At 41.8% G+C, this 21,538-nt stretch overlaps 1 protein-coding gene across 3 annotated transcripts in view; it reads left to right on the forward strand.

The window, feature by feature from the left end:
* Nucleotides 1-2,164: 2,164 nt before the first annotated feature.
* LOC133546112 (zinc finger protein 638-like) overlaps nt 2,165-21,538 on the forward strand; it is a 51,444-nt gene continuing 32,070 nt past the window's right edge. For 2 of the 3 annotated variants that reach the window (XM_061891956.1, XM_061891957.1), the window contains exons 1-12: nt 2,165-2,333; nt 13,734-14,534; nt 14,680-14,741; nt 14,833-14,871; nt 18,282-18,319; nt 18,391-18,422; nt 18,503-18,625; nt 18,762-18,884; nt 18,965-19,081; nt 19,154-19,278; nt 19,344-19,729; nt 19,851-19,935. In XM_061891956.1, coding sequence (XP_061747940.1) covers nt 13,755-14,534; nt 14,680-14,741; nt 14,833-14,871; nt 18,282-18,319; nt 18,391-18,422; nt 18,503-18,625; nt 18,762-18,884; nt 18,965-19,081; nt 19,154-19,278; nt 19,344-19,729; nt 19,851-19,935 — 1,910 coding nt within the window. In that variant the 5' untranslated portion in view covers nt 2,165-2,333; nt 13,734-13,754. The remainder of the gene's footprint in view (nt 2,334-13,733; nt 14,535-14,679; nt 14,742-14,832; nt 14,872-18,281; nt 18,320-18,390; nt 18,423-18,502; nt 18,626-18,761; nt 18,885-18,964; nt 19,082-19,153; nt 19,279-19,343; nt 19,730-19,850; nt 19,936-21,538) is intronic. The other variant, XM_061891958.1, reaches the window with a different exon arrangement.

Consider the following 21,538-nt stretch of genomic DNA (forward strand, 5'->3'; position numbering starts at 1 on the left):
CGATGTTTTTCTTGAGAAATTGTGACCTTTTTCATGTGAAATTCCAACTCATTTTTCAAAACAAGCTATTTTTACATTTGCATAAGATGTATATTGTGAGTGTGGATGTTGTTTGTCTATCTGTGTTGGCCCTGCGATGAAGTGGCGATTTGTCCAGGGTGTACCCCGCCTACCGCCCGAATGCAACTGAGATAGGCTCCAGCGACCCCCCGCGACCCTAAAAGGGACAAGCGGTAGAAAATGGATGTATATATATCTAGAAAGAGTGATCCAACAGAAGTCGGCATTTTTGTCAGGTCTCAATAATGTAACAAATACAAGAATGTGTTCATGCGTGTAAGTGTGTGTGTGTGTCTGTGTGTGTGTGTGTTGTATCGCTACCCTTCTTGAGACATCAACAAGGAAAAGTACCTTCCAAATGAGGATCGGTGAACAAGTTAAGACATAAATCATGGTCCCAATATGGAAAACCATTGCATCTAATAGAGAACCAAATACTAGTCTGTGAACATTGCTCCAAAGTCAGGATTTTTTTGTTGATTTAATAATAATAATAATAATTGTTATTATTTACATAGCGCTTTTCTAGACACTCAAAGCACTTCACAGAGAAGTGACATGTGAATACAAAAGTAAACATTGACAGGTGCAAAGGCAGCAATATATGACAAAACAAGACGGCAAAGGACTTCCCTACCAAAGACTACAAAAAAATGGGACCCATTGCCTCCCTGCTTGGCACTCAGCATCAAGGGTTGGAATTGGGGGTTAAATCACCGTAAATGATTCCCGGGCGCGGCCACCGCTGCTGCCCACTGCTCCCCTCACTTCCCAGTGGGTGATCAAGGGGATGGGTCAAATGCAGAGGACAAATTTCACCACACCTAGTGTGTGTGTGACAATCATTGGTACTTTAATCTAATTTATCCCTGAAAAAACCCGCCAGGTGAACAGCTGACTTTTGTCACAATTTTGCCTAGTAAAATTCCGATTGGTATTGTAATATTGCCCAAATTTTAGAGTTTTCTTATAAAATGGTGACTTTTGGTTGAGTAAAATTGTTTTTTTTTTTCATAAAATTGTCAAAATTTTAAGCTTTTCTAGTAAAATTGCGACTGTTATTGAGTAAAATTCCAACTTTTTATCATAATATTGCACAAATGTCCAGTTTTTATTGTCAAATTTTGACTGGCGTTGAGTAAAATTACGACTTTTCTCATTATACAAAAAGTCGTAATTTTACTCAACGCCAGTCAAAATTTGACAAGAAAAAACTGAACATTTGTGCAATATGTATTACGACTTTTATCATTATACAAGGGCTTCACGGTGGGAGGGGGGTTAGTGTGTCTGCCTCACAATACCAAGGTCCTGAGTAGTCTGGGGTTCAATCCCGGGCTCGGATCTTTGTTTGCATGTCCTCTCCGTGAATGCGTGGGTTCCCTCCGGGTACTCCGGCTTCCTCCCACCTCCAAAAACATGCACCTGGGGATAGGTTGATTGGCAACACTAAATGGTCCCTAGTGTGTGAATGTGAGTGTGAATGTTGTCTGTCTGTCCTGCGATGAGGTGGCGACTTGTCCAGGGTGTAGACCGCCTTCCGCCTGATTGTAGCTGAGATAGGCACCAACACCCCCCACCACCCCAAAGGGAATAAGCGGTAGGAAATGGATGGATGGATGGATAGATGGATCATTATACAAGAGGTAGGCATTTTTCTGTAGTGTGTGTGTGTGTGTGTGTGTGTGTGTGTGTGTGTGTGTGTGTGTGTGTCGCATTGGATTTAAACATGTTGATGACGTTCATTTGTTGTTTCTGGTGAGCGGTACAAGACAATTCACGTGTTTAATTGCTGATCCAATCAATCAATCCATCAATCAAACAGTATTACACATTACTGAAGTTGATTCATACAACTTTATCCTGTCTTTGAGCGCCACCTGGTGACTCGGTAAACACAGCATATGGAGCGTTTAGAACATAGTATTATTTTGTAGTATCAGTAAACATGTCGGTTTATCGGCTTGATGAGAAGTGTTTTGTATTATAGTGTGATTGTTTTATTGTCTGCTATTCTATTTCGTATATATCTGTACGCGCTGTATGTACAGACGCGGATGAGTCCTCCTTACCACCGGGGGCGCTGTCCCACTCTGACGTCATCGGCGGCGAGGAAAAAGACAACTCTGACGTCACCAGCTTTGTTTTACGACATTTGTTTTTTGCTTTTAATGTCGACGTTGATGAAATTAAACCTAATGGCAAATAAACGTTTTTAACGCCGTTTCACATCCGTCACGACCAGTTGACTTCGGGCATTTGTTTTTGTTCAGGTACGTTTTGTTTGCTCACAGGCTAATGCTAGCCAGTGTGTTAAGCTAACGACGCCCGCTGTGCTAAGCTAATGACGTTAGCTAAGTCACTTTGTTTTTTTTTTCCCTCAACACGCGTGTTATGTGTGGCTTTTAAACGTGTTACACACTTCCCTTCATGTTGTGTGATGCTTTAACGAAATGTTTTTCAACCACTGTGCCGCGGCACACCTGTGTGCCGTTAGATATTGTCTGGTGTGCCGTGGGAAATGATGCAACTTCACCTAATTGGTCCAAAAAAATGTTTTAGTTTTTTTTTTGCAAATGAATAATTATAATCTGCAAATACTGTGCCGTTCCTTAGTGGCCGTGCTGTGTAGAGCTTGTCTGTAAAACTGTGATCCCAATATGTAGACCACAGTGTGCAGGTAAAAAGAGGTATGTAATGCTTAAAGGCCTACTGAAATTAGATTTTCTTATTCAAACGGGGATGGCAGGTCCATTCTATGTGTCATACTTGATCATTTCGCGATATTGCCATATTTTTGCTGAAAGGATTTAGTAGAAAACATCCACAATAAAGTTCGCAACTTTCGGTCGCTAACAGAAAAGCCCTGCCTTTACCGGAAGTCGCAGACGCTGACATCACGTGTTGATTGCTACTCACATCCTCACATTGTTTTTAATGGGAGCCTCCAACAAAAACAGCTATTCGGACCGAGAAAACGACAATTTCCCCATTAATTTGAGCGAGGATGAGCGATTCGTGTTTAAGGATATTGATAGTGACGGACTAGAAAAAAAAGTTAAAAAAAAAACGCGATTGGATTGGGACGGATTCAGATGTTTTTAGACACATTTACTAGGATAATTCTGGGAAATCCCTTATCTTTCTATTGTGTTGCAAGTGTTTTAGTGAGTTTAACAGTACCTGATAGTCGGAGGTGTGTGTCCACGGGTGTCTTGACGCCAATGTCTCAGCAAAGTCGACGGCAACTTTATGGACGGGGCAAGCTCAGCTGGTCTCCAGTAAGAAGCGACTTTTTACCACAATTTTCTCACCGAAACCTGCTGGTTGACATTCGGTCAGGATCCATGTTCGCTTGACCGCTCTGATCCATAGTAAAGTTTCACCTCCGGGAAGTTTAAACAAGGAATCACCGTGTGTTTGTGTGGCTAAAGGCTAAAGCTTCCCAACTCCATCTTTGTACTTTGACTTCTCCAATATTAATTGAACAAATTGCAAAAGATTCATCAACACAGATCTCCAAAATACTGGGTACTTATTAATTATGCTGTTAAAGCAGACGACTTAGCTGTGTGTGTGTGTGTGTGTGTGTGTGTGTGCAGCGCTCATATTTCCTAAGAGCCCGTGACGTCACGCGTACACATTCACATTACGCGACGTTCTCAAGAAGAAACTCCCAGGAAATTTAATATTGCAATTTAGTAAACTAAAAAGGCCCTATTGGCATGTGTTGCAATGTTAATATTTCATCATTGATATATAAACTATCAGACTGCGTGCTGGGTAGTAGTGGGTTTCAGTAGGCCTTTAGCCAAAAATTAACAAAAGGAAAAGGCAATAAAACATAGGGATGAATATGTAAAATGACAGTAAAACTGAACTGGTTTCAAAGTAAACAGAATGCTGGACGACAGCAAAAACTTGCAGCATGTGGAGCAGAGACGGACGGCGTCCACAAAGTACATCCGTGCATGACATGGCACTGTTGTAAGCATTTCACCAATCTCGCGCACTCAGCAAATTTGGACGCGATCTAACAGCAAAACAGTCTCCCAACACTGCGTAGATGGCATCAAGGCCTATTTATCCAAGCGTGAGGGTTGGGAAACAAAGGTGTTTGGCAAGGGAAGTGTGGATTCAGGCCGGGTGGCCTATTTCAAGTTCCAGGTAACCCTACATTATTATATTTTATAAATAGTAAACCAAGTTGTGGTAGTAGTTTAGTCATGGATGTACACTGTATAGTGATGAATTCAATAAACATTTGATTCGATTTGATTTGACATTAAATTTGCAAAATGTGGTTGCGCCCGTTGGTATTGTGCTTACAACAGCAAACGACAATGTCCCCACAAAGAAGAATAGCAACAACTTCAATAGCCTTGCTTGCTAACGCAAAGCAGGTGCGGGGAATAGCGCTCAAAGGAAGACATAAAACTGCTACAGGAAAACACAAAAATAACAGCACAAGACAAGAACTAAAGCACTACACACAGGAAAACACCAACAAACTCAAAATAAGGCACGAGGAGGACCTGGTGGAGTTTTATTTTTTTAACTTTTTCTGCTGGTGGTGTGCCTCCGGATTTTTAAATGGAAAAAAATGTGCCTTGTCTCAAAAAAGGTTGAAAAACACTGCTTTAACGTTTAAAAGAGCCCCCTTGTGCAGTAATCATAACCCACTTTCGCATGAAAAGTGTGTTATGATTGGCGTTGGTCATTATTGTTCTATTAACTTTCTTTTACTAGTTCCACACTTAGCAGCGGCTGAAAAGCTACAAACACAGAAAAGGTCCAAAACCAAAAACAAGGGAAAATGCTGAAATCACATACGCTACATCAGTGTTGGCGCTGGGAATTTTCCAAATGAGTCTTAAATATGGGGTCCCACTGTTTTGTTACTGTTTTGTAAAAAAATGTTAAGTGTATGCATTATCCTGTTGTATCTCACATTCCATATTGTTTTGGAAAAAGGTTGTCATAAATGTAAAAAAGAAAACTAACGCAAAAGAAAACAAATATTCAATGTCAATCAATCAATCAAAATGTACTTATATATAAGTGTCTAAAATGGCTGCACAAGCCACAACGACGTCCCACATACAATGAGAAACTTAAAGAGGGGACTGCAGATTTGGGGTCCAGCAGGGGATCATCTTGAGGGGAGACTAGTCAGCAGCGCAGAGATGTCATCAAATGATGCACAGATGAGTGGTCCACCCCAGGTCCCGAATTTGAACAGCTAGCGCGTCATCTGTGGTCACATATTCACCTTGTCACCATTTTTTACTTTTTAAATTCGATCTCAATTCTGTACACTGCTGCTGGATTTTTTAATTTTCCTGAGGGAACTCTCCTGAAGGAATCAATAAAGTTCTATCTATCCATCTATCTATCTATCTATCTATCTATCTATCTATCTATCTATCTATCTATCTATCTATCTATCTATCTATCTATCTATCTATCTATCTATCTATCTATCTATCTATCTATCTATCTATCTATCTATCTATCTATCTATCTAATCTGTGCCCACCCCTCTCCACTCAGGAGAGGGGGGCAGAGCAGAAGAGAGACGGCAGATCAACTGGTCTAAAAGGGGGGTCTATTTAAAAGCTTGAGTAAACAAATTAATTTTAAGATGGGACTTAGATTCTTCTACTCAGGTAGCATCTCTAACTGTTACCGGTAGTGCATTCCAGAGTACTGGAGCCCGAATAGAAAACGCTCTATAGCCCGCTGACTCTTTTTGTTCTCTGGGAATCGTTAATAAGCCAGAGTTCTTTGAATGCAGATTTCTTGCAGGGACATATGGTACAATACATTCTGCAAGATAGGATAGAGCTAGACCGTGTAGTATTTTATTTGTAAGTAGTAAAACCTTAAAGTTGCATCTTAAGTGCACAGGAGGCCAGTGCAAGTGAGCCCATATAGGTGTAATATGATCAAACTAAATTGTTCTTGTCAACAGTCTTGCAGCCGTATTTTATACCAACTGTTCCAAAATGGGGTCCCAGGGACCCCATCAAGTCATAAAAATGGGATCACTTTTTTCTTAACGGTTTTGAAAACAAATGATAAATGTATGCATTATCCTGTTATATCTCACATTCTATATTGTTTTGGTAAAAGGTTTTCATAAATGTTACTTAATTCCCCAAAAATAATATAAAAGATAAAAAAAAAATATATGCATATGTAAATATATTCAGTTATAAACATTTATTCACATTCTTCTTTCCTTCATGGATCTAAACTTTACGGCTGCTGCCCCAAAATCAAAGTTTTCTACCTGACGAGGACCACTCAGCCTATTTTACTAGAATACCCTTATGAGCATTATATATATCAAAATCAAATACCTACTGTGCTTTTTACTTGTCTTGTCTCATAAGGTTGTTCTAGTCAAATATGCGTGTGGAAATATGCGATGTGGAAATATCAAAATATGAATCACTTTTTGTCAGGCAATATTACATTCAATGAAAATTTGACATAAATGACTACATCCAAACACTTGATTAATATTTATTGTGTGCACAAGGCAGTGTTGGCACTAGGAATTTTCAAAATGGGCTCCCAGGGACCCCATCAAGTCATAAAAATGGGGTCCCACTTTTTTGTAACCGTTTTGAAAGCAAATGATAAATTTATGTATTATCCTGTTATAAATCACATTCTGTATTGTTTTGGAAAGAGGTTGTCATAAACCTTACTGAATTCATTAAAAAAATCATAAAAAATTTTTTTTTTTTAGTAAATGTATTTAGTTATAAACATTCAGTCTTTTTTCCTTTATGGATCTAAACTTTACCGCTGCCTCCCAAAAATCAAAGTTATCTGGCTGAGGAGGACCACTCAGCCAATTTAACTAAAAGCATGAGCATTACGTATATCAAAATCAAGTACCAACTGTACTGTTTACTTGTCTTGTCTCATAAGAGTATTTTAGTCAAATATGCGTGTGTAAATATCAAAATATTAAGTTGAATCACTTTTTATTACATTTAATGAACATTTTCCATAAATTAATACATCCAAACACTTTATAAATATATATCATCCGCACAAACAAATAACAGTAACAATTAAATGTATCTTCCAAACAAGAAAGAGGTTTTATCACATTAACATCGCACTAACAACAGTTATTTAAATCTCATTAGTAACACAGTAAAGGTAAACTGTCCCTTTCCGGACACGATAAAGGCTGAAATAATGTCAAACGTAGCGTTACAATAACCACGAAGACAAAGTGTTTGTCTCACACCGAGTAATCCGCTGCGGACAGACGATGCCAAGAAATGCAGGTTTTGCGAGCGGTCCAGAGTTTTGACCGGGAGAGAAAAAAATCTGTGCCCCGGGGACGCGCGGACTTCGGGAAATGCGCGTCCTTTCGGATTTCAATGTGTAAAAAGACGCACAAAGTGCAATAACGCCAACATTTAGGATCAATATTAAATGTTAAAGAAAAATCCTGAAAATGCCCAAATCAACAACACCCAAAAACAAATGAATGAGAGATGTGCTGCAACTGCACAGAATATAAATTAAGGTACAATATCCGTGCCAATAACCGTGCTATCAATTAATCAAGTTTTATTTGTACAACACCGTAAAACATTGTGACATTTTCATTTCGTTACTTCCCTATTTGGGCATTTCGCAGATTTTTTCTTGAGCATTTTGTTTTTGCCTCATGGCGTCTAAATGCAGACATTTGAATTTACAGCATTTTCCCTTTGCGTGTTTTGGATCATTGCTGTGTCTTGGCCACTGTAGTTTTGGCCCCCTGAGGGATATACAGTACTAAAAATGAAAGCAAAAGGCTTATCAGTGTCATGATTTTGTTTTAAAATTGTTGTCAAATGTACCCATTTTTTTCTTATACATACAATGTCTATAAAGCTTTTGCAAAATGTTGCTTCTATAAAGAAAATCCTAAAGGTCTATTTATGTCCAAGTGAAAACATGTTAGTACAAACCTGGTGTCAATAATAAAAATAATACAGAACAAGGGTTAGCATAAATATTCACCCCCTTTTGAAGTTACTGACCTAATTCAACTGACGTCCTTCTGGTTGATGATTGCAGTGTCACAAGAAGTGCCATGGAGATCACTTGAATGCGTGTGAAAATATTTTTGTGTGAAAATTCCGGCTTCTGTTTTTTTTTTTTGTGTTCCTGCTACCAAAGAACACTGCAAGAAAGTCAAGGGAATATATCCTTGTGAAGTATAAGAAGAGATTGCGACAAGAAGATTTCCAACTCACTGGGAATCCCTCTGACTCCAGTTGACTCCATGATTAAGAAATGGAAGGAGTATGGTTTATTTCAACCGGTAAACCTACCCAGAGACGGTCGTCCTCACAAACTGAGCCATCGGGCAAGAGTAGCACTGGTGAGGGAGGTCACCAAGATGCCTGGACAACTCCTAAAGCCCTTTAGTGGACCTTGAGAAGAAAAAGCCACCGTTGGAAAAAGCTCACATGAAAACTCGACTGCGGTATGCCCAAAAAAATGTGGGCAGGGTCAGTTGGAAGAAGGTTCTTTGGTCTGATTTGGAGAAAACTGCAATTTTTGTCCATCTGACTAAGTCAGCAAACCTCCCTGCCAACACCATCAGTGGTGGCAACATCATGTTTTGAGGATACTTCTAAGCAGCTGGCTCTTCCTTTTGTGAAGTTAGAGCTGAACATGAGCACTGAAGAATTCCAGCGAATCCTGGAGAGGGAACCGTTTTAATCTGCGAGAGAACTACGCTTTGGGACGGAGAATTTTTTTTTTGTCCAGGAACTCCAGACATACCAAAAGCTACCAAGACAACAAGGGTAGTGTTCTCCGGTGACCGGACACCCAGATCTCAATACAACTGACAATTTGTTGCTGGACTACAAACGAGATGTGTAGTCCAGAACCCAGACATTGCATTGCCCGGATCAGATGTGCCAGCCTGATTGAGACCGATCCACTTCCTTTTTGTCATATTCTTGGACCACGTGCTCAGGAAGGCCATCAATAGACGTGAGCAGGATTTTGGCCTTACCATTACACCAAGGAGGTCAAGAAGACACCCTGCACTAGTCTTGACGGACCTTGACTATGCGGACGACATCAGCCTCTTCTCCAAACAAATGGAACTCTTGAGCAGAGTGGAGTCAGAGTGGGCCAAGGTTAGCCTTCGGCTGAATGCCAAGAAAACCGAGGTGGTCACCTGTAACACCCAAGCGGAATACCCACTATTCAAAACAACATGAAGCACTGCTCTGAAGGAAGTCAATGACTTCAAGTACCTGGGCTCATGGGTCAACTCAACAGAGCAGGATCTAAACGTGAGGAAGGCACTTGCACGGAGGGCCCTGAACGGCATGGCTAGTGTGTGGAACTACAATCTCCTCCGACAAATAAAACTCAACTTCTTCTACGCGACTGTGGAATCTGTTCTCCTATATGGCAGTGAATGCTGGACCCTGAAGCCTACCCTGCAGAAGTCTCTAGACGGGTGCTACACCAGAATGCTACGTGTAGTGCTCAACATCAGCAAGAGTAAACCTGTTACCAACGAGAATCTTTATCTGTATACACCGGGTGAGCGTCAAAATAGGAGCCAGGAGAATGAGACGAGCAGGACACTGCCAAAGACACCAGGATCTGCCAGCCAGCAAACTGGTACTGTGGGAACCAACACCTGGGCACCGGTTACAAGGATGTTCCACTGTAACATATGTGCACGTACTCAAGAATGATGCGGGAGCACAAATCACCAACGAGCTGGCCAGATGTATGGAGAACCGTGATAACTGGAGACAACGATGGAAGGCTCGTTTGAGGACGACCTCGAGAGAGAGACGGACTCAGTACTGGGACTGCAGCCAACTATCCACTAATGGAATCAGGACCTAAAGGGGGTGAATATTTATGTGGTGTTTTACATTACATTGTCTCATTTCAAACCGCTGACACCAGTTTGTAAGAAATCCATTTTCTTTTTGACATAAAAGTACAATTTTTTTTGGTGCAAATTCTTGTTTAAAAAAAGGCCAAATGATATAACGACCATAACACATCCAAGTGTGTGCATACTTTTTATAATTATTGTACCGGTGCACTGGAAAGTTAGAATTTCAGAGTTCCTTGTCAAAATTTCAACTGGAGCGTTCTCAGGTTCGGATTTCCTTCTTGGACAGTCGGAGCATTGTCGCCACCTTCTGAAGCCGTCCATTCCTTTTCTATCACTTGTCCCTCTTCCCTCCCGGGGTCGCGGGGAACCTGGAGCCTATCCAAGCTGCATTCGGGCGGACGTCCAGGTACACTCTGGACAATTCGCAACCTCATTGCAGGCCCAACACAGATAGACAACTTTTACAATATGTTGTTAGCACTTCTGATTCATTTTTATCAAGCTAAATCAACCATCTCAGGGCTGTACGCTTAGATTTTTCACTAGGAGCACGGGTGCTATTAAATAAATAAAAATATAGTTGCACAGATAAAATTTAGTAACAAAAGGAAATCTATTAACTATCACAATGTCATTATTAACTCTAACAATAACATACAAACATCATAAGGCCTACTGCAACCCTCAATGTAAAGTTACTGTGGCTTCAAAGTCTTCCCAATAATGCCATGACGTGTGACAGTATCAAATGAAAACTTGGTGAGTGTAGTTTTTTACTGGCGCTTAAGAGTTGCCCTGGTCTGAAATAAACTACATCTCACAGAGTCTTCTGCAAGGACCGGCGAGGTGGGGGTGTGGAACGCCGTAATTAGGAACTGATGTGTTCATGGTAGGTAAGAGACTTAGACACTCTTTTATTGTCATTCAAATTTGAACTTTACAATACAAATAAGAACAACATTTTGTTGCATTAGCTTGTTGTAGTGCAGGATAAAAGAGCAATAAGGTGCAGATATAAATAAATTGATTACAGATAAATATAATGCACTTTCGCATATGCATCCCTGTTTATGGATGTATGTTATATTGTCTTTATATTCCAGCGAGTTAATCAGTTTTTTGGGGGGGGAATTGTGGGGATTATTATGACGCGTTCAAGACTCTTATGGCCTAAGGCAGGGGTCGGCAACCTTTACCACTCAAAGAGACATTTTGACCCGTTTCACAATATAAAGAAAACAATGGGAGCCACAAAACTCTTCTGAAATTTAAAATGAAATAACACTGCGTACAGTTTTTTTTTTTGCTTTGTGCTATTTATAAACCAGGGGTCTCAGCCCCACGACCAGCACCTTAGTAAGAAAATTTAATGTCAGTGTGGCCTGCGAGTTTAATATGAATGCCGCTTGACAGGATTAAACTTGCCAAATTTTCCGGGAGGCTCCCGAATTCTCAGAGCAACTATTTTCGCGAATATCTGCTGATTTTCACCCAAACAACAATTATTAGGGCGGACTATGAAGGCAATGCATTTAACGCCCTCTACAACATGTACAAACAGCTTGCCAGCCCAATTACATAATTTATGTGGCTTCCGCAGACACACATACACGACTGCAAGGCATACTTGTTCAACAGCCATATAGGTCACACTAAGAGTGCCCGTTTGAACAACTTTAAGACTCTTACTAATATGCGCCACACTGTGAACCCACACCAAACAAGAATGACAAACACATTTCGGGAGAACATATGCACTGTAACACAACATAAACACAACAGAACACATACCCAGAATCCCATGCATCCCTAACTATTCCAGGCTACATTATACACCCCTGCTAGCACCAACCCCCCCCAACCGACGCACAAGGGGGGTGGGGGGGTTGGTGCTAGCAGGGGTGTATAATGTAGCCCGGAATAGTTAGGGATACATGGGATTCTGGGTACTTTTTCTGTTGTGTTTATGCTGTGTTACAGTGCGGATGTTCTCTCGGAATGTGTTTGTCATTCTTGTTTGATGTGGGTTCACAATGTGGTGCATATTAGTAAGAGTCTTAAAGTTGTTTATATCACAACCCTCAGTGTGACTTGTACGGCTGTTGACCAAGTATGCCTTGCAGTCACTTACGTGTGTTAACAGAAGCTGCGAATAGCATGCGACCGGCCGGCACGCAGATAGTGTGGTGTTAAAGCGGGCGCAACGACATGTTTTAGAGGACGTTAAAAGCATTGCCATCACGACATGCCCTCAATACTGTAGTCCAGGTGAAAATCGGAGAATGTTAGCCCCGTGTGATTTCCGGGAGAGGCACCAAAATCCAGAAACCTCCCGAAATAATTGGGAGGGTCAGCGATTATGCAGCTGAGCCACATCAGAGTGATCAAAGAGCCGCGGGTTGCCGACTCCTGGCCTAAGGGAAGAAGCTATTACAGAACCTGGAGGTTATGCTACGAAGGCTGCGGGAACATCTTTTTGGAGACCAGCAGTGAAAACAGTCTCTGGTGGGGATGGGAAGAGTCTCTACAGATTTTCTGAGCCCTGGTCAGACAGCGGATTTTTGCGAGGGGAATTTTTTGTTTTTTATCTGAAAATTTCATCAAAATCAGCCCATAACCGTTTTGAATTAAGTTGCTAACAAACATACTAACAAACCCTAAGGTGTTTTGGCGGAGCGTATGTAAGAAAGTCTGCATTCTGCAAAACAAAGCGTGCAATCACAGCGGGAAATCACCTAAACAAAGTACACTGGTGGAAATTGGAGTACAATGAAAAGCTGCTTCATAAAGCCTCAATCTATTCATACATTTTTCACTGCTTGTATCTCGCTACTTCATAAAGCCTCAAGCCATTCGTATATTTTTTACTGCTTGTACCTCTCGATGTAGCGGGGAGGCTGGAGCCTTATCCAGCTACTCACTGGCAGAAGGCAGGATACACACTGGACAAGTCGTTGTCTTTTAAACCGTCACTCAGAAAAGATGTTTGAAGCCAGGGAAGATAAACATGACTTTGTGAGGTGTTTACTATATTAAATTGTTAGTTAACGTTTCTGAGAAACGGAATGTTCTAGACTGATATAGAAAAATGTCCACTCCTTTTCAAGTAAAAGTTAGAAGACACTGAAGTGTACATTACTGTTTCACACCTGGATGTTAACAGATCTTTAAAGACATTCAACTGTAAGTTTTTTGTTCAGTATTTGCTTGAAACAGTAGATGTTCCTGCACATATTTATTTGTAGTAATACATATAATTAGAACTATTTTTGCATTATGGTTGTGTTAAATAACAGTAAGTGTGTTTATCCTAAACATTCCTACCACTTCATTTTACACACTATGGCTTTTTTTTTGGACATTTACCTGAATAATAATTTACCGGGGCCTTAATACCGTGATAATACCGCGCCGTGGGATTTTGATACCACTACATCCCTAGTCATTGATTGTGCAGCCCCAATCCTTCCTGTATCATGGTAAGTTCCTGCCCTGGTTCTTTGAGGAGATGGCCACAATAGAGGTAGAGGTACAGTATTGTCAGCATTTTTTTTTTTTGACGCCACAAGAACTTCGTCACCATTTTTTCAGGTTCGATGGTTGTCCCACCATGCGGCCTTTTCAATTTTTTCCGATGGTGCATCTAGAAAGTTAATGTCTAAAAAGTGGACCACTGAGGTTTTCCTCCTGGCAAGACCCCCAGCCCCTGCCCCACTGATTCCTGTCATGTTTTCACCTCAGTCTTTTTCCCTGGCACTTCTGTCTGCAGTGTCCACGCACGCTTCCCGGTATGTCTCACAACCAGCGCCACCGGCCACCTCCCTCCCACGCCGACTTCCAGCCTTCTCTGAGATCCCTCAGCTTTTCAGAGCGACGTCGTCCCTCAGCAGACCACGACTTCCCTGGAATGTTGTCCTCATCCTATTCTTACTATTCCTCTTTGCCACCCCGAAGCTCGCCTCTTGACTCGACAGACATCCTGAACAGCTGTGGTCTGGAGGCCACAGACTTGTCTCTCCTTGCACAGTTTCCTGAAGATGCTTTGACTGTGGAATCGCTGCCACACATCCTCGATAAGATCAAATCCAACAGGAGAATGCCTCCCCTTAACTCTTTGTCCCATTTGCCAGGATCGGCAATGCAAGCCACTAACCAGAGGGACAGACAGGAACACTGGGGGAATCCCATGGGATACGGTCTTGTCTCCCAAAACCATTCTACCAGGAGAGACCATCTGCAGCATTCATTCCCTTCTGCCTACGACGTGGACGATAGGGTGCCGTTTTCTGGCCGCGATGCCCAACTGGCAAGACCAGAAAAACTCATTCCCTCCCTCTTCTCCGTGCCTGGCCCAGCTAACAGACTCTTGACACAGCCCATGGAGAGACAACGGAGAACTGGAACTGGTTGGGAACAAGGTCGTTCTGACGCCTCTTCCAGCAAGATATACCGCCAACCCACCGGTGGGGCCTTGCCCTGTAAAAAAGTAGCAATGGACTTCCATGGCACAACACCTCCAATGTACCCGTACTCGTGTTCTCTGTGTAATGTCACTGTGCTCTCAGAGAAGGTAAGTACTCTCTGCCGTGTGATCGAGGCCCTCTTTAGCGCCCTTTAAGGGATGCTTGTCTGATGTGCTTGTCTGAAAAGAAGGAACTTGTGGTGAGTTCATTTGTCAGAGGACACCAAAAATATATGACCATTGTGTTTTTCAGTTCTGGACCAAACACATCAACAGCTCCAATCATGCAGAGAGACAACACATCCTGCTTCAGAGGTGAGTCTGGACTTGTAACTTTGTCCTCGACTGGCTTGTTGTACTCCATAGCTTCATGAGCAACGTTGTCTTGTTTTTTTTCCCTCCTCAGCTTTCCAACGTGGGACTGCCGCATGGAACCAGTCACCAGGTTAGTTCAGTGGATGAACTGGATTCTAATCGACACGGTTGGCCATTAGCATTTTGGCAAATGCAGTTAATGCGATCAAAAGTTTACATACACTTATAAAGGACATAATGTCATGGCTGTCTTGAGTTTTCAATAATTTCTACAACTCTTATTTTTTTGTGATGGAGTGATTGCAGCACATACAAAAACATTCATGAAGTTTGGTTCTTTTAGGAATTATTATTGGGTCTACTGAAAATGTGACCAAATCTGCTGGGTCAATAGTGTACATACAGCAATGTTTGTATTTGGTTACATGTCCCTTGGCAAGTTTCACTGCAATAAGGCGCTTATGGTAGCCATCCACACACTTCTGGCAAGCTTCTGGTTGAATTTTTGACCACTTTTCTTGACAAAATTGGTGCAGTTGAGCTAAATTTGTTGGTTTTTCTGATATGGACTTGTTTCTTCAGCATCGTCCACACGTTTAAGTCAGGACTTTGGGAAGGCCATTCTAAAACCTTCATTCCAGCCTGATTTGCCATTCCTTTACCATTTTTGACGTGAAGAAAATTATGTTCTTTACAAGTTATGTAAACTTTTGATCGCAACTGTATGTCATGAGAGTGCACTTTTCAGGACATTCAATTAATCGCAACTAAACTGTTTGGTGTATCTTAGAAGATGTTTTGCCACTCATCCAATGGGCTTTATTCATGCTCGTAGACTTAGACCAGTCAGATCTAGTCTTAGACTTGGATTTGTCAGATCTACAGACCCTTTGCAAAAAAATTGAATATCATGGAAAACTGTGTTTATTTCCACAATTCCATTCAAAGCGTTGAACTTCCATAACTATTAGATTCAGGAGCCACCACTTAAAGGATTTCAATTATTTAGTTGTTTAGTTGTATATACAGTGGGGCAAAAGAGTATTTAGTCAGCCACCGATTGTGCAAGTTCTCCCATTTAAAATGATGACAGAGCTCTGTAATTTTCATCATAGGTACACTTCAACTGTGAGAGACAGAATGTGAGAAAAAAATCCAGGAATTCACATTGTAGGAATTTCAAAGAATTTATTTTGAAATTATGGTGGAAAATAAGTATTTGGTCAACCATTCAAAGCTCTCACTGATGGAAGGAGGTTTAGGCTCAAAATCTCACGATGCATGGCCCCATTCATTCTTTCCTTAACACGGATCAATCGTCCTGTCCCCTTAGCAGAAAAAGAGCCAAAATGGATACATGGATGATACAGCAGAGGATTGGGAGAATGTCATGTGGTCAGATGAAACCAAAATAGAACTTTTTGATACAAACTCAACTCGTCGTGTTTGGAGGAAGAAGAATACTGAGTTGCATCCCAAGAACACCATACCAACTGTGAAGCATGGGGGTGGAAACATCATGCTTTGGGGCTGTTTTTCTGCTAAGGGGACATGTTGATTGATCCGTGTTAAGGAAAGAATGAATGGGGCCATGTATCGTGAGATTTTGAGCCAAAACCTCCTTCCATCAGTGAGAGCTTTGAATGGTTGACCAAATACTTATTTTCCACCATAATTTACAAATAAATTATTTAAAATTCCTACAATGTGAATTCCTGGATTTTTTCCCCCCACATTCTGTCTCTCACAGTTGAAGTGTACCTATGATGAAAATTACAGACCTCTGTCATCATTTTGAGTGGGAGAACTTGCACAATCGGTGGCCGACTAAATACTTTTTTGCCCCACTGTAATTTGGGCCTCCGGCTCATAAAACCCACAAAAACAGGATTTCTAAAACGTCTATACCGTGAGGAAATCAGCCCATATTTTACAGGACATTAATATTTTAAAATGAGTGTCACACACTACTTGTCTACTAAATTCAAAGCACCTACACAGGTTGTCATTTTATTGCTTCACTTTGGTTCAATTGTCTCAGTTAGGATAAATACAGGGAAAACTGCAGACTTGACAATTGTCCAGAAGACAATCAAATACCCTTCATTGGTACGCCACAAAAGTTCATAGCAAAGGAGGCTGGCTGTTCACAAAGTGCTGTGTCCAAGCATATCAATGGAAAGTATCGTGGAAGGGCAAAATGTGTCAGCAGAAGATGCACCAGCAGAAGAGCTGACCGTGGGCTTCTGCGGATTATCAAAGAGAGAAGATTCATGAATCTGACAGAGAAGTAAATTGTGATTCCTTCGCATTATTCTAATTTTTTAACTCCTGTTTTGTGGGGTTTTGGAGCCGGAGGCCCACATTATGTACATATATTGGGGCGTCATGGCGGAGTGGGTAGTGCGGCCGTGCCAGAAACCTGAGGGTTGCAGGTTCGCTTGACATCCAAAATTGACATCCAAAATCGCTGCCGTTGTGTCCTTGAGCAGGAGACTTCACCCTTGCCCCCGGTGCCGCTCACACTGGTGAATGAATGATGAATGAATGATTGGCAGCCGCGCGAGCAATGACACCCCCTGCAGCTGATAGATGTTACCCCCGTGGCTGCCGTCGGGGTTAGTAGTTTTTTCCCCAGCAACTGTCCTTCCTCCGAAGCCAGAGCCAAAAATCTTGTATGACTTTCCTCAGCTTCCCTCCAGTCACTCCTGCGTCCCTCAAAAGGCCTGTGGCTGACAGGCCCATGTAGCCTCGGCAGCATACCTCCACTGGGTAGATAGTAGCTTTCCAGCCAGCCTCCCGGCACCCTGCTGCCAGCTCTGCATACTTTGCCTTCTTGTGCTCAAAAGCAGCTTTAATCCTCTCTCCTGCTGGCACTGTCAGCTCAATGAGGTGCACCGCTCTTCCCTTGCTGGACCACACCATGATGTCAGGATGGAGAGATATAGTTGGGATCTCCATGGGGAACCGGAGCTGCTTGTTGAGATCAACCCTCATGTCCCACTCCTGGCTGGGGGAGAGGAGCCTCGATGTCTCTCTAGGCCTGGTGTGTCTTTGTCCACCCCCTTCCATGGCAAAGCTGGTGTGATTCTCTGCTGGTTCTTTGCTGCCCAGTCGACACCCCTCCAGCACCTCAGACAGTTTCCCCAGGACCTGGTCGTGACGCAACCTATAACACTTTGGGAGAGTGCGATCTTGCAGCCTGACAAGATATGCTGGAAGCTTGCGTTGGGAACATTGCAGAGTTTTCCTCATTCCCGAACCATTGATGAAGGTTATGAGGACAGGGATGCGTTATTATTTATTTTTATCATTAAATCAATGGTTAATTTGGTCTCGTAAAAATCATGACAATAACATCGTTTATCGGCAATATTTTGTTGGTAAATATATAAAGAAAAATTTGTAATCGGCCCCGGCCAAGGCAAAACAAAACGTCTTCTCAGACAAACCAAACAGTCCAGTTGCGATCGATTGAGTGCTCTGAGAAAACAATGACCTGGATCCATAGATTTGTTAACACTAGTTATGTCATTGAAGATCTGGCAGACAAGAGAAGAAGAGGAAAGACAGCAGCAGTAAGTCACTTTATCACATGTTCACTGTGTTCCACCAATGTCTAATCATTTGTAATCCTTGGGTCCACCAGACTTGCGTCCCGCTAACCATGTTGAGGAGAAGGTAAGACGCAGCCAAAAGATTTGCATCTGTGTCACCTTTGAGTAAACGTGCATCTGATTCATCCACCGCTTACCTTTCAGGCAGCCAAGAGAAGCAATGTGGTGTGTGTCAAATTTTCTCCTCAGACTGTGGACGAGGTCTACCTCAGGAAACTGGTGGAACCATTTGGCAAGATCACCAAGATCCTTGTGTTTGCTTCACTTGTGCGTACACGGCAAGCGTTAACTTGTTGATTCTTTGAAAGATTTTAAGCCAGTTGCTTCGACTGAAGCTTTTGTGGAATGTTGAGTCCATCATGGCAGAACTTTCGTGCTCACGCTCGCTGACTTCTCCCAACAGGCCTTCATGGAGATGGGCTCTGCTTATCAAGCACAGGAGTTGGTGAATTTCCACAACCAATCTCCCAAAAAGAACGGCAAGCAAATGGAGTTCAGCATCTCCCACTCTTTCAACTTTGTGAAGGTGTGTGTTAATCGGCCAACCAGAAGAAGTCTGTCGAGGCCTTGTGATGGTTCTCTTCATATTGTTTGTTGTGTGATCAGAGCTCTCGGGTGCTGCACTTCACCCCATCCCTAGAAGGAGACAAAGACAGGTCGAATCTCTTAAGTGTTGTCAAACGCTTTGGCCAGCCTACCTATACGCTATTCCTGCCAACTGATGTGAGCACACCTTACTGACAGCGCTACTAAAAGTCCCTTGCTCCATTTTTACCAGAACTTCCATTTTTCCAGGCGTTTATCGAGATGAACAGTCTCCGTGACGCTCAAAAGGTGGTGGAGAATTATTCGTCTAACATCCTAAGGGTCAATGACAACATCCTGAAAGTTTCTTTCTCTGCAGAATACTCAAGTCTCTTGTGAGTGTTACATTGCATTCCAACTTTGTCCCAGAAAACTAGCTGATCTTTTCTCTGCCCCCTAGGAAAGTTTCTTCTGCTCAGCAGTACAAAGAAGAATCAACCAAGAGGACAAGGAGCAGACATGACGACAGCCCATCCAAGAAAAGGAAGAGAGATGAGGACAGGTCCAAGTCACGAGAGAGTGAGGACAGTTCCACGTCCCGGGAGAGGAAGGCCAGGTCCATGTCCCGGGAGAAGAAGGCCAGGTCCATGTCTCGGGAGAGGAACGCCAGGTCCAAGTCTCGGGAGAGGAAGGCCAGGTCCAAGTCCCGGGAGAGGAAGGCCAGGTCCAAGTCCCGGGAGAGGAAGGCCAGGTCCAAGTCTCGGGAGAGGAAAGCCAGGTCTAAGTCAGTGGAAAGAAAGGCCAAGTTTCAAGAGAAGAAGACAAAAGAAGAGAAGCCTGACACTGGTAAGACAAGAAATTGGGGAATTAGACTAGTTCTCCTTATAGTAAGCAGCCTTTTCCAGATGGTTTGTGAAGAACCAAGTCCTGTTGGTCTTAAACAAATATCCGTTGTCCTGGTCCACAGAGTCCAGTTCTGCTTCTGCTGCAGCTCTGCTAAAATCCTCGGAAGATGTATGTGATGACAAAGTCCACCACGTCTATGAAGAAGAGTAGGTTTTGCACATTTTCCGTTGTTCGTGTTTTTGCACTTAGGGCTAGCCAATCTCCCATAGACCCCAAAAGACCTTTGACACTGATCCCAGTACTGTCTCAACGTTGACGTACCCGTCATATCATGCCAAAATTTCATTACATTTCCTGTTTTTTGTGTCCACAATAAGAAACTTCTGGTAAAGGTACATTGGAATGACTTGACATCGATAGTTGGTTATTGAGGAGCAGTTGCGATTCATCAGCATGTAACATGACTCTCCTAGCCCTGGGGATATATATATATATATATATATATATATATATATATATATATATTTTTTTTTTTTTTTTTTTTATATATATATACATATATATATATATATACATATATATATATATATTAGGGGTGTAACGGTACATAAATATTTCGGTTCGGTAAGTACCTTGGTTTAGAGGTCACGGTTCGGTTCATTTTCGGTACAGCAAGAAAACAACAAAATATAAATTTTTTGGTTATTTATTTACCAAATTTGTAAACAATGATTTTATCCTTTTAACATTGGGAACACTATAATAATTCTGCCCACGTTAATCCACATTAAACTGCCTCAAGTTGTTGCTTTGATTAAATACAATGACAAAACCTTTCTTCTACATATAAAAAGTGCAACATTAAACAGTTTCAAGTCAACTCATCAGGCTTAATTTATTACAGCATTTGGGAAGCCTGTAGTTGATTTTTATTATGTAAATGTTATATTTGTATCAACATGTGATAGCAGGGACCCTGCCATTCAAAACTAGGCTGCTACATTACTAATGATTAATGTAACTACTGCTGAAATAATAGTACAATAGCAATAGGAGAGACTATTCATCCCTGGACACCATGCAGTTCATGTAAGTTCATGTGAAATAACAGACAGACAGGGCTTTGCTGCCCCTAAAACACACACACACACACACACACACACACACACACACACACAGCAAAATGAGCTAACGTTACGCTAAAAGCTAACTAGCCTTCCCCTCAAACCAGAACTGCGAGCGAGCTGAGGTGCAGTTTAAGTTTGTAGAAAGTCAACGAGCTCATAGTGATGTTTAAAAAGTAGTTGACTTGGAAATGTTTAGTATCATTAGGGGAGAGTCCGCTGCTCCCCTACTAAACACATATCTGCTCGACGCTGAAGTAGTGACTCCATGCACTCTGAATACGCACTGCTGATTGGCTGTTACATCGCTCTGAATACGCACTGCTGATTGGCTTTTCATGTAACCAATCAGATGGTTGTGTGGGTGGTACAAATGCTTGCTGCTGAGACAGAGGCAGAAAGCAGAGCAGCTTGTGAAGACTTACAAACTCGTTCGGTACGCCCGTGTGCCAAACCGAAACCCTCGTACCGAAACGGTTCAATACAAATACACGTACCGTTACACCCCTAATATATATATATATATATATATATATATATATATATATATATATATATATATAGGAGAGAGACAGAGACATATACACACACACAGGTGTACATTTTACATTAACATAATGGATTAATAATTTATATAATTGAACATAGGTTGATTGGCAACACTAAATTGGTCCTAGTGTGTGAA

The sequence above is a fragment of the Nerophis ophidion genome, linkage group LG29 (assembly GCF_033978795.1).
Source record: "Nerophis ophidion isolate RoL-2023_Sa linkage group LG29, RoL_Noph_v1.0, whole genome shotgun sequence".
Taxonomy (NCBI): Eukaryota; Metazoa; Chordata; class Actinopteri; order Syngnathiformes; family Syngnathidae; genus Nerophis; species Nerophis ophidion.